We start from the raw sequence: 13,929 nt of genomic DNA, 5'->3' as shown, positions 1-13,929 counted from the left end.
TACTTGTGCTTCCTTGTTCATCTGTACATCCACGCAATAGTGCTTAGTGAACGTGTGCACTGAAGCCCATGTTGCCGCCAGGCATATGTCCTGAATTGGTGTGTTGGCCAGAAAGGCGATTGTTGCTCCTTTCTTCCTGGTCGAGTGGGCCTGTGCCCCTCCTGTTAGTTCCTGCCCTGCTTGTTTGTGGCAGAATTGTATTGTCTGTGCGATCCATCGAGCTTTGGTGTTTTTAGTCACTGGTTTACCCATGTACCTGTTTGCGAAGGATAAGAAGAACTGTTTTGTCTTCCTGTGTTCCTTCGTCCTTTCAATGTAGTGCATCACAGCCCTTCTTGCATCTAGAGTGTGGAGCGACCTCTCAGCGCTTGTAGTTGGGTTTTGGAAGAAGCTAGGAATCTGAATACTCTGATTCATGTGGAACCTTGACACCACCTTTGGCATGAAGTGTGGGTCTGTTCTCATCACGACCCTGTCACTGTGTATCTGGATGTAGGGTTCCTGCAGTGCGAGTGCCTGCAGTTCGCTCACCCTTCGTAGCGAGGTGATTGCTACCAGAAAGGCCGTTTTCATTGTTCGCATTTGCAGTGATGCTTTGTGGATGGGTTCGAAAGGTGCTTTCATGAGCTCCGTCAGTACCACATTCAGGTTCCAGGCTGGTGGCGGCATTCTCTTTGGTGGCGCTATTCTTTTAGCCCATTCCAGGAATCTTTTTACGACTTGAGATGTGAAGAAGCTTCTCCCTGTTTCTCCTCTTATGTACGCCACAATCGCTGCCATGTGTACCCTCAGCGAGGATGGGCTTAGCTTAGCTTTTAATAGGTGCGTGAGGTACCTTAGCACCGTAGATTCCCTGGTCAGTTTTCAATGGAGTTTTTTCATTCAACACCATTGAGTGAATCTTTTCCATTTTTCTCCATAGCACTTGCGTGTGCTGGGCCTTCTTGCCTCTCGCAGCACCCTCAGGGTGCTCTCAGGTAATTTTAGATGTGCGAACTCTAAGTCCTCAGGAGCCAGGCTGAGAGGTTGAGGCTCTCCGGCTCTGGGTGAAGAACTTCTCCGTTTTCCATGGAGAGTAGGTCTCTTCTTTTTGAGAACTTGTGGGGGGGGGCCCCTGCGCCATCTCCATTATCTGAGAATACCAGGTCTGCCTGGCCCATTGTGGTGCCACCAGGATGAGCGTCATGTTGCTCTTCATGCATTTGTTGAGAACCCTGGGGCTCAGTGGTATCGGGGGAAAAGCGTAGGCAAATGTTTTTGACCAGCTTATCCATAGGGCATTCCCCTGTGATAGTGCCTCTGGTTGCCTGGATGCAAAGTATTGGCATTTTGCATTCCGTCGTGTTGCAAATAGGTCTATTGTCGGAGTACCCCACCTCCTGAAGAGTCGCTCTGTTTCTTGAATATTGAGTTCCCACTCGTGGGATGCTGAAGTCTGCCTGCTGAGCGAATCTGCTTCCACATTGTCCTTCCCTGGCAGGTGTATGGCTAGTAGGTCTATTTTGAATGGTATTGCCCATCTCCAGATTTCTTGTGCCAAGCTTGACAGAGGGAATGATTGAGTTCCCCCCGGTTTGTTTATGTAAAACATCGTTGTGGTGTTGTCTGTTTGTATCAGCACCTTCTGGCTGTACAGGTGTTTCTGAAAGGCCTTGAGGGCTAGCAACACTGTTTTCAGTTCCAGGTAATTGATGTGTCTGACAGCATCTGTAGGGCTCCACAGACCCCTCACTCTGAGCTTGTTCATGTGTGCGCCCCATCCCTTCTGGGATGCGTCTGTGGTGATGGTCACTGTTGGGTCCGGTGGTGTTAGAGGTTTCCCTACTGTTATCCTTTCCTTGATCCACCACCTTATTTCTTCCTGCACCCGTGCGTTACAACCACTAGATCCTCCCAACTTCCTGCAGCTTGTGACCATTGCTGTTGCAGCCACTCTTGGAGTGGTCTCATTTGTAGGCGTACATTGGGGACCAGGTGTATGCATGACGCCATCATCCCCAAGATCTTGCTCACAGTCCGCACTGTCAGAGCTCGCCCCTTCTGGTAGTGACGTTTCTCCCTCAGAAGGCTGAGTGTTCTCTTTTCGCTGGGTAACACCCTGCATTGGACGGTGTCGATTTGGGCTCCCAGGAAGATTTTCACTTGCTCTGGTTCCATGGAGCATTTTCCCCAGTGTATGGAGAATCCCAGGCTTGCTAGCGTTCTTGTGACTTGTTCTGCATGATCTTTGCATGTCCTGTACGAGCTTGCCTTTACGAGCCAGTTGTCGAGGTAGGGGTACACAAGTATTCCTTTCCTTCGCAGATGTGCGGCCACTGCCGCGAGGCATTTGGTGAACACCCTTGGTGCGGACTTTAGACCGAAAGCCAGGGTTGTGAATTGGTAGTGATCCTTGTGCACTGTGAATCTTAGCATGTGCTTGTGCTGCCTGTTCATGGGGATGTGCAGGTACGCATCCTTGAGGTCTATGGTGGACAAGAAGTCCCCGGCCTTTATCTGCGGGATGACCTCTTGTAGGGACATCATTTTGAATTTTTGAGTCTTTACGTATTTGTTTAGGAACCTTAGGTCCAGGATGGGTCTTAGGCTTTCGTCCACCTTTGGCACCAGGAAGTAGTTTGTGTACACTCCCTTGTTCCGTTCTTTGAATGGAACCCGTTCGATGGCCGCTTTGAGGAGGAGTTCTTGAGCTTCCTCTTGGAGTAATCGCAGCTCTCTTCCCGAGTGCTCCCTTTTCTTTGGTTTCCTGTTTGGTGGTCTCTTTTCCAACTCTATGCAGTATCCGAACTGCATGATATCGAGTATCCATTTGTCTGTGGTTATTTTTCTCCACTCCTGGAGAAAAAATCTTAGCCTGCCTCCTACTGGAGTTACATGTTCCCTTGTGTCTTGTCCGAGTAGCCCTCTCCTCTTTTTTCTTCCGTGCTCTTCCCTCGGAGGGCTCGAGTGGGTGAGCACCTTTTCCCGTGTGCAGTCACTTAGAGGGGGGTTGTTCACCGCCTCTCTTTCTCTGGCCCGTCCGTTTCCTCTTGATCGAAAGGACTGGCCCCTGTTCTGATGGTTCCAGTTTTGCCTCTGCTGGCCCTGGTGACCTTGGTTGTCACTCTGTTGCCCCTGGTGGAATGCTTGGTGAGATTGCCCTTGCTGGTTTCCACCCCTGCCGTTTGGCCTCCGTGTAGGAGTGCCCCTTCTCATCCCTCTGAATTGCAGGGCCCCTATGGACCTTGCCGTCTCGTTGTCCTTCTTCAGTTGGGTGAGCTTGTCATCAACTGGGGCTCCGAACAGTGTTTCACCGTTGAAGAGTGTGTTCAGGATGTTGTTCTGAACCTCCGCCTTGAAGCCTGGGATCCTGAGCCAGGCTTGTCTTCTCTCTGCGATGCCTATAGCCATCAGTCTGCTGGATGTTTCAGCCCCATCCAAGGCTGTCTCCAGGCACGAGTTAGCGATGCTTTTCCCCTCTTCCACAAGGTGTGATGCCCTCTCACGGTATTGTTCCGGGAGGTGCTTGAGCAACTGGCCCATTTCATCCCAATGCTGGTATTGATGTCTATTCAGGAGGGCGTTGGAGTTCGCCATCCGCCAGTGCGTTGCGGCGTTCCTCTCTATTTTCCTGCCAGTTAGATCCATCCTCCTGCTTTCCTTGTCAGGTGGAGGTCCGGATGTTGTTGGGACGTTTGCCCTTTTCCTGGCAGTTGCAGCGATTATAGAATCTGCTGTGACGGATCCCTTGATGTAAGCTGGGTCTTGGGAGGAGAATTTGTATTTCTTCTCCGTCCTCGGTGTTACTGATCTGCATGTAGCCGGGTCCTTGAAGGCTTCCTTTCCCTGGTCTGTGATACTCTTTAACATGGGCAAGAATTGGCTTCTTGTTTGCGTGGGGAGCAATGTTTCCAGCAGGAAATCTGCCTTTGGCTTCTCCTCTTCCAGCTTAACTTCATAAGCTGCTGCAGCCTTCCTGACCACCTCATTGTATGCCCCAATGTCATTTGGTGGCGAAGGTCTCAAGGGGTAGGTCTCCACAGCCTCCTCCGGGTTTTCAGCCTCGATGTCCTGCCATTCCTGGTCTTGGCCCGTCGAGGAACCTGACTTGACTTGACTACTGCTCCCCGTAATCCCCTTCTGTGTAATAGAGGTCTTCTTCCTCTTCGTGCTCTGAGGGCTCCGGAGTTTTCGGCGGCTCTTCGACGTCGAACTCCTCCTGCTCCTGCACCTCAGCGGAGGCCGTTGCCGGCTTCGATGAGATCCTGTAACTTTTCAACTTCTGATCGAAATCCTTCTTTCTTTGAAGGATGTTCTCCATTTCGGCCTCGAGCCTTCTTTTCTTTCTCTGCATCTCAGCGGCCTGCTCGTCATCGAGCGTTTCGGCTGCTCTTTTCGGCGGCGTCGTCGACGTCGAAGCTTTCTTCGGCTCCTTTTCCTTCGAAGTCGAAGACCCTTTTTCGGGGGCTTGCTTCGACGACCTTTGCTTTTCGCTGGTCTTCGGCCTCCGGGAGTCCTTCTCGGAGGATCCCCTGGGCTCTTTTTCGGAGGATGCAGCTTCGGTCGTCGAAGTTTTCATCGCCGGTGCTCCTTTCGAGGCCCTGGGCTCTGACTTTTGAGAGTCTGCCTCTGGCTTTCGAGGCCCTGTGGGGGTTTTCGGGGTCGTAGACTCTCCTACCTTGTCAGGCGTTTTCTTATCGGTCTCTGCGACCGTGAAGTCATCTGGACCTTCGGCGATGTTGTCCTCGTCGTCGGTGGAGAGGCCCAGTTCGTAAAGCGTCGGGGCCTGGCCTTTGCCCTGCATCGTGTAGTGAGCTATCCTCTGCTTCTCTCGAACTCGGAGTGTCTTCGGCTTGAAGACAGAGCAGGCGTTGCAGTCTCAGCTCTCGTGGTCGATCGGCAGGCAGAGGTTGCAGACCGGGTGCTGCTCCTTCTGCGCGAACTTGTGGTGGCAGTTTTTGCAGAATTTAAAGGGTGTCTTGTACATCCCTGCGCTCAGGGGGGCCCCTGTGTGCGCATTCCTCCAAGGACGTCGAAGATCTTGAGGTTCTTTCCTTTCTTCATCGTCTCTTCTCTGATGGTCCTCTTCTCCCAATGTTCTCAGGTTTTTACCGTCGAAGAATTGCTGTATTTCCTCCTTTTCTCCTCCAAAACTTCTGGAGCTTCACGCGACGATCCAGACCCAACGGCGGAAAAAAAATCTGAAGATGGCGCCCAAGGGTGGTAGCTTCCGCCGGAAGCACGCCGATGTCACCGAAGGTACACCAAATGGTGGGACGTCGACGCCCACCTGGGCTACGACCAAAAAAAAACAAAAAAAAACAACAAAAAAAAAGAAAAAAAAAAAGACTACGATTCCGGACCCAACCACCAGATTGCGGAATATGCACAGCATAGTGAATCCAGATTCACGCTGCAAAACTCTTTTTTCTTCTTTTTATAGGGTCCCGGAGGGAAGAATCTGCTAGTTCAAGAGCCGGTGCAGGACACAGGTAAGTTTTGTCCCCGCCGCATGCTCGGTGTGCAGCAGTCCCAGGGGGCACATGGGGGTGCTCTGGTTTTTAAAGCAGGCGTAGTGTAGGAGGTGGCAGTGATGTGGGACAGGTGCCATGGGATGGGCTAGCCAAGCCGGCTGTAACTCTTTTTTCTTCCTTTTGTAGAGTCCCAGAGGAAAGAATCTACTGGTTCAAGAGCTGGTGCAGAGCAAAGGTAAGTTTTGTCGCCGCCGCGTCAAGCCTGCTGTAACTCTTTTCTTCTTTTTGTAGGGTCCCGGAGGGAAGAATCTGCTAGTTCAAGAGCCGGTGCAGGCACAGGTAAGTTTTGTCCCCGCCGCATGCCCGGTGTGCAGCGGTCCCAGGGGGGCATTCTTTTGGGGCCAGCTGGTTACGCAGGTCCAGGGGGCACGTGGGGGTGCTGTGGTTTTTAAAGAGGCGTAGTGCGGGAGGTGGCAGTTATGTGGGACAGTTGCCATGGGAAGGGCTATCCAAGCCTCCTGCAACTCTTTTTTCTTCTTTTTGTAGAGTCCCAGAGGGAAGAATGGTCTTATTCAAGAGCCATTGGCCATCTGGCAACTAATATATGCTTTCTGCTGCACAGAACAGGTACGTTTTGGTTTCTGTACACTTCCGGGGAGATGAATACCACATTCGCTAAAGCGCAGAAGCTTGAGGTCGCCACCCATATTTGTGAAGTCCTACTTGCGATGGGTGGGAGCGCTGTGCATGGTTTGGTGGTGGGATTCTGTGTGATCATGTGGGTTTCATACTTGTCATTTTGTTTTTTGCATTTCTTGGGGGTGGTTTGGGGCCATCTTGGGATTTTCCCTAGACACCCGTTAAGCACTGTTGGCCCCCGCCCCCCAGTGTAAACGCCAGGCTTATGTGCTCCTACAAAGTACACTTGTACAAATTTGTTGGGAGCAGTTAGATTTCGCTTTCTTCACAGGTGGCTCATCCTTCCCCCTTCTTCCAGTTTTTGCCAGAATGTGATTTTTTATTTGGAGGCACTTTGGGGCACAGTTCTTTTTTGGGTGAAAACACTTTTGCCTTATATTTTTTATGTTTACCTCACACCCCCACTGCCCTCCACAGATGACTAAGTTGCCTAGCGGGACAACACAAGTGTGCCATTTCACTTCGAAGGACCTCTGCCTACCTGTATGTTAACGCGCCATGTATGCAACTTTGCTTCACAGTTACACATATTTTTACACACGTTTAACCTAACTTTTCATCCAACAATTGCAATGTCCTTTTCTCCTTTGAAACACATCTAGTAACACCAAATATATTTGTAGGTGAGCTACGTGAGTGCGCCACAAGCCTGATAACTTTTGGATTCCAAGGGAGCAACAAGCCACTACAACAAAAGCAGGAAGGAGAAGTTTCTGCAGCCTGGGAAGACTGAAGCACCGATCACATCTACCTACCCATAGAACTGCAACAGATCGGGACAAAGAGTACAGCGCCGTGATGCATGCTGATGGTGGCGTACTGTTTTGCAGTGTGTGCAATGTGGCGGTGGAGCACATCCGGAAACACACCGTTGATATGCATGTGCGGTCCCAAAAACACTTGAAGCACTGTTCAGAGGATACACACACTCACTCTTCGCCAAAACGTGCCCGTCAGATGACTGTGAACTCACTGTTCACAAAGAGTACAGCTGCTGGTGCCTCAAACCAGAAAATTATAAGTGAGTGGGTCAATGTCTGCACAACGCTGAACATTCCGCTGAGCAAAACCGACCACCCTGTGTTGCGCAAGTTTCTCCATGAGAGAGTACGAAATGGTGGAGCGACACCTGGGAGTCTTCAGCTTCAAGAACGTTATCTCCCAGAGAGATATATGGTAGCAAAGAACGAGCTGAAAGAACACTTGCAAGATCAGAAGATCAGTGTTATATTTGATTAAAAACCTGATGTCGAAGGGTGTTGTGTATTAAATGTGTTATTTGCAGTGGTCTCTGCGCAGGGTGGACGTAAGATCCACACCCACCTAGCAGACACAGTGTTCCTCTCACAGTGCAACCATGGGACTGTAGCGCATGCAGTTGTGAAGGTGCTCACAGAGTACAGCATAGCCTTTCAGGACGTTATTTTCTTTAACACTGACAATGCGGCATACATGCTCAATGGCATACAACACTGTTTTGAGAATTCTGTACCCCTGGGTCGAGAGCCTGCTGCTCTCGGGAGTCTGAAACAATGCACATCCTGGGACGAGGTACCAAGCCTACTCCCCAGGAAGGCTTGCCGCCTTTGTGAGCTACCCCAGGCATTTGCTGCTTCCAGCAACTGGCCCCCACCGGTTCGGACCCCCTCTTTGGGCAGGAGAATCAGCAGGAAAACCAAATGAGGAATGGAGGTGCCCACCTTTGCCAATCCCACCCCATAGGTGGGGAAAGTGAGGTGAAGCACAACTCTGTCCCCGCCATCTTGCAGATAGGGGACCCATCCTTCCGTAGATCTCACTGGAGGTAGGCCTGGACGCTGGGCGTGCGCCTCTCGACATCGAACCGGACCTTCTCCTCGACTTTGATCTCCGGTCTGATGCGACTGGTCTTGATGGTTCCTTACTCCTCGACGCCGATGCTGACTGCTCGGCGTTGAACATCGATCCGACGGCGACCGCCGCCGTTCAGATCCAGATGAAGGGTCTCTGCGCTTCGACATCGAATGTCGATTTGAAGACGTTGGCGGAGGGCTCCTCTTCCTCGACGCCGAACGTCGTCATGACGACGGCGGAGGGCATTTCTTAGACGCCGCCAAACGTCGTTGAGACGACGGAGGGGAGTATACCCTCGACTCTGAAGGTAGTCGAGACGACGGCGGAGGGGTGTCTATCCTAGACGCCGATCGTCGCCGGGTTGACGACGGTGGAGGACTCTCGCCCCTCGACGTCGATGGACTTGTGACGACGGAGGGGAACCGGAAGTCTGTGTGGTGCTGGATGTAGCTCCGTGTGGAGAAGCACCCTTTCCTCTACTTTCGGAAATGTTACCTCTATTGGAGCCTCTGAAATAACCGAGGGGGGAGGTACGTTGAGCCCGATTACGTTGGTATGAGATGGAGGGGTAAGAAGAGGTTGCTTTGGAACCTCTACAGTAGTTGGGGAGGCGAAAGGAGCCACGGGGTGCAGGTGTTTGCGGAGCCCACACTGCTTTTACAATCTGTGTCTTTTTTGATTTTCTCCAATGTTTGGTCCACCTGAGGCCTAAACAGATATTCTCGATCAAATGGCATGTTCAGCACAATTTGCTGAACCTCTGGTTTGAAAACAGAAATAGGAGACATGCATGAGTTCGCAATAGGATGCTGGTATTTATTCCCCTGGTTGCAGGGTCAGTTGAGTCTAAGGCATAGCAGATGGAGGTTTTAGATATAAGCTTACCTACCGAGACAAGTTCTGAGCCTGCTTCTTGTGCTCATCTGGGAGGTATTGGAGAAGGTCCTCCATCTCATTCCAGCGAGCATGATCGTACCTTCCAAGAAAGCTCATAAATGTGGCGATACGCCAATGGAACTCTTCTCCATCACAGCTATATGTTCACTTTCTTTATCAGGCAGCGGGGCATCTCCACATGCCGGTCAGTTGGCTCACTTCCCAGCAGTGGTGATAACTAGGGAGTCTAGTGGAAGTTGGTCCCGTAAGTAGATGGAGGCCTTCTACTTTTGATCCACCTTGAGTGTTATAATCCTAGTTCCAACAGGGTCTTTAAAAATGTCTTCTGTATACCTAAGCATGCCCTTGAGCATTGGGAGGTATTATGTGGCTCTGAGTGGAAGAAAGTTTTTTGAAGAAGTTCTCTTCTAAGGGCTCTTTATGGAGTTCCACTTGGTGGAAAGTGGTAGCTCTCCCTATAAGCTCCCGATAGGATGTGGAGTCATCAGGAGGGGAAGACCGAATGAGATAAAAATCCAGGTCTGTGTCCTCTGGTGGGTCTAAATCATAGGTATCAGGGCTCAACAAATCCACTCGACCGCTCGCATTTGCGAAATAAATTTTATGAGGTCGAGCTATTTTTAGGTCCTACTCGCCCTTTCTGGCGAGTAGGAAAACCTACTAACTTTTGTCCTCCATCTTTGAAAATGGAGCAAATGTGACAAGATAACAAGATTTAACGGGCTGTTTGTTGCTCACAAAGCAAATGAGCAATACAGATGCCTTTAAATCTTGTTATCTTGTCACATTTGCTCAGCTTTCAGACGCGGAGGTCAAGTAGGTTACTGCTAGGTCGAGGAGTTTTTTTAAAAGTACTAGACCTGCAGGACTAGTACCATTTTTCAGATCTCGAGCCCTGGGTATCCCAGGGGTCGTTATGTGGTGGAGTGCATAAAGTGTCCTGTCCCCCAATATGTCCAGCTATATCAGAATGCAGCGACCCCTGACGTGATATATCCAGTGGGTCCTTTGTAGAATGTGGTGGAGGGTGAAGGTGGTGAGGGTGGTGCAAGAGATAAAGGACTGGTGGCCTTGTCTGCCTTCCGGAGTTTCTTTGTAGGAACTGGTATGTTCAGAGCCTCCTGGAAAGACAACTGTCTTTTGAGTGGTGGAGGAATCTGCGGAAAAGAGTGGGTAAGGATTCAACACATACGAGGCCAATGACAAATTTGCTTTTGTCTAGCATCCGTCGCTCTTCAAGTCGATGGGAGGATTGGCTTCACTCGTCTGCCAGAAGTAGGCTTCGGAATTTTAAGGTTCAATACAGGTTTCGATTTTGGCACCGAAGCTCTGCTCAGCTTTGAAGCAGTGGATGCAGGTGGAATTCAGCATGGAGCCGATGGTTGGGTAGGCACCAGCCGGCGTTTGAAGACCGAAATGATCAATGCAAAAGGTTTTGGCTTTGGTTGCTTTTTCGGCACAGAGCCAGAAGGTGGGGTGTCTGAAACAGTTGCTCTGTACCAACCAGGATAGGATCACAGTGGTGAACCACTGTAAGACGTTCCAGAGGAGTCGAATGCATTTTGGGCTGATCGAAACTGTGTTAAGGGTCAAGGGGTATTGTGCTCTCAAACTGCAGAGCAGGAGTTACGCCCTCCATCTCTAGGTCCACCTCTGATCCGGAACTGCCCTTGATTGAGAATGCCTCTTCCTCTGCAACAGACTGTTAAGGATGTGTTCTTCCTCTTAGACGCAGTCATGATCGAAAATGCCTGGAGTGTCGTCTATGCTCCTCCGCAACATCAAGCCAGTGTGCAACAGTCTCTAAGGGTTTTCTTATAGCAGAAGGAGCAGCGGGTGCCACAATCAGCTTTTCTGTGTTCTGGTGACATGCAAAGAATGCAGGCCTGGTTTAAGTCGGTCCGTGGGTACTTCCCATAGCAGAGAGCACAACAACAGAAGGGCGTCCATTCCATCACCAGCAAGACATTCTTGGAGAACGCGATGGAGATTGAAGGCAGCCCAAAGGTCGAGGCCCTGTGGGAGCCATGGTTGAAACATCTCGCCGAAATATGAAATACCCAAGAGACGCAGGTCCGAACCTGGCGGCAGAAAGAAAACAATCGACTTGATGCCCAAGCGCTCATCACCAAGAGGAGGAGTTCCTCTAACTCATGGTTTGAAATAAAAACAACATTCACACATCTGGACCCAACACTTGATGGCAGGAGTATGCTAAGCATGTGCATCTACAGTCACACAAGGCTCAAACAGTGTGTTCCTTTTTTCCAAAGCAAGATGTGTATACAATTGCCTTCCTCTATGGTAAAAATGTAACAAAGCTCTTGAAAAGAAAAAACCCTCACAGGCAGCCCTTTTCCCAAGCTATAACTAGCCATCTTTCAGTTGCTGAATTCAGGTGAAAAACTGGCACTAATGAGATGAAACCCTAGCTCACAGGGTATTAATTTGTGTCAAAATAGCAAAGTAGCAAAACAAATTCCTTTTTCAAGCAGCACAATTAAGTACACCATTGCCACACAATTCCAGTCGACCACAGTATTGTTTACACTTTTCAGCATACAATACACCATTCCCTCCAGATGACATGCAAAATAGCAAGAGCAGGGATGAAGGAGAAACCAGACATACCAAGTACTTTGAAAGATATTTTTAAGCTTACTAGCCTTGTCTGGAGATTTGTTCATTATCTGCTGAAGACACACCCTGCAACTTGACATTTAGAATTTTGAGAAATACAAACAGTGGCCCAAGCTATGCATTAATGGAAATAAATAAATAAGGACATCCACTTGTATAAATTTACTAGTCTCTCACTAATTTTTTTTTTTAATCACTACTGGATTCATTATCAAGAGAGAAAGGAGTGTGATCTTCAATTGTTCCACAAACTAGCACCTTTTTGGAAAAACTTACACTTCAAACCACATCAATTGAACTTTGTTTCATGTTAAACACGTGGCCACCATTCGCTAATTGAGTACTCAAATATATAAAATACGACTGGACGTTACCATCCAAAATTGATGTGTGCAGATCTTGTGGAACAATAGGGAGTCACATCACTAGGTTTTAAATCTCTGCCACATCATGAACAGCTGTCAAGCAGCTGCCGAAGGTTCACATACCCGGATAGGTGGGACTTTGGGCTCCTCTTTAGTGGGCTGTGGCTTTTCGGTGCTAACACAGTCAATTGTGTTACGAAAGGACTGGCGATCATCAAGACGGGGCTTCTTTTCGGAGAAGGAGCTAGAGGCTGTGACCTCTTCAATGCACTTTCGCTTCTGGTCCTTCAATTCTTGGTCTGTGCAGTCTTGTGGCAGGAATGGAACCCTTCCGTCAGATATATTTAAAGAGGGCAGCATTTCTGAACTACTGGGAAGGGTGGAGGGTGAGGAGGTTGATTCACTTTGTGCAGCTGGTGTAGCAGCCAGACGACAATATCTTTCTCCTTCTCCCAGGACCCTCTCCAGATTTCTCTCACTGTCAATTGATGACTTTGGATCTCTTTCTGTCTCATCAACACTAGGGGATGTTTCGGTCTTTGGTTCTTTGCATCTACTCTTAGGTCTGCTTCTTGGCGCTGGTCGAGAACGTTTCTTGCAATGTAGGTCTCTCAATCTCCTGGATGCTCTGAATACTTCCACCGGAGAACGTGGCTCTAACTGGTTTTCAACAGGTTGTTGCAAGCAAATTTGCTCAGTCTGCTCTCTAGTCAACCCCAACCTGAAAAGCAAGTAAAGACAGTCTCAGTGGAGAAGCTTTAAAGTAACACACTACTCTAACAAAAGTATATAAAATAATTACAAATACTCAATAAATTGTTAAGTGCAGGCGAGGTCCAGTCCTAACTCTAAGGGCATAACAGAGCATAGAAGATTTTTCAAACAAGTTCAAGAACAAAAAAGGCAAAATTATATGCTTCACACAGTAATGGCAACAAGAGGTAGAGGGGGTGCAAGAGTAACTCACAATGGTGGGATCAACAAAGGGGCCTAGAAGCACACAAAGAATGATTAAAGAGGATATTACCACATGATGGGCTATTACCAGGTGAGTCATCATTAAGGCAGAATGATGCGTTAGTTGTGTAGTGACTGATCCTGTGGGCATCGAAGGAAAGTTTAATAGCTAATTTTGTAATGTACATCTCAATGTACTGCACCAGAGCAGAAACCCAACTTAACATGGAAATCCAAACCAGATCCCCAAGTGGCAAGTTCAACCCATTCTAAAGGTCTGCTGGCCGTCTTCGCATCTAGCTCTTTGTCCTCCAAGCTGTAGAGTGGATGAATTGAATAACTCTATTTTTTCTTTCTGTATGCTCTATTGTTTCAGAACAGAGATCCGTTGGTCTTACAATGTCTTATCTAGCTAATATCCTTTCAGTAGCTCCTTCAAAACTGTGCTTAACATACCTATGTGGTATTAAAAAAATATCTTCTTAGTTTTATACTAGAAGCATTTTGATTTAGTTTCATCATTGGACTGCATTTTGTTCCACTCCTACTGAATATTTTCCACTCGTTTAAAACAGAAGAGACAGCATCTCCAAGGGTTTCTTCCCACACTGCATCCTGCGGGACTATGGCACCAACAATTTTTGTATAGAGAAGTCTTAAGTTACAACCCAACGGGCTTTCCAGAAGATTGACGGACAAGTTACTTACCTTCGGAAAAAGCCTTACTTGGTAGAGACATGATCTAGCCACAGATTCCTTACCCTTCAATTTTCCTAGACAGACAATCCAGAAGATTTTTCTTTGAGCAATACTCTGGTGCACTGGTAGATGGAATCAGTCCACTCCGCGTGACTGCATCGTCTCGGCTGTTGTGACATCTGCGTCACCTATATAGATGCCACCTCGAAGAACAGCCATCAGTTCCTTTTCACGACTTTCCACACCAGGAGCCCGGAGTTATGAAGTGCACGGGCAATGGTGTGTTTCAGAACTAGGGTCCTGAAAGGGAACAGCCCTGACTCTAAAAGCCTGTCCATGGAGAGGATGGGTGAGTCGTAAGGAATCTGCCTATAGATCATGTCTCT

General features: G+C 48.8%; 1 protein-coding gene across 5 annotated transcripts in view; it reads right to left on the bottom strand.

Annotated features, from left to right (window-relative positions):
- Nucleotides 1-13,929, bottom strand: part of ASXL1 (ASXL transcriptional regulator 1) — a 146,738-nt gene that overhangs the window by 12,341 nt on the left and 120,468 nt on the right. For all 5 annotated transcript variants that reach the window (XM_078651783.1, XM_078651782.1, XM_078651784.1 and 2 more), the window contains one exon: nt 12,011-12,608. In XM_078651783.1, coding sequence (XP_078507909.1) covers nt 12,011-12,608 — 598 coding nt within the window. The remainder of the gene's footprint in view (nt 1-12,010; nt 12,609-13,929) is intronic.

This window comes from Lissotriton helveticus, chromosome 7, assembly GCF_964261635.1.
Source record: "Lissotriton helveticus chromosome 7, aLisHel1.1, whole genome shotgun sequence".
NCBI lineage: Eukaryota > Metazoa > Chordata > Amphibia > Caudata > Salamandridae > Lissotriton > Lissotriton helveticus.
This window is presented reverse-complemented; position numbering and strand designations above follow the sequence as displayed.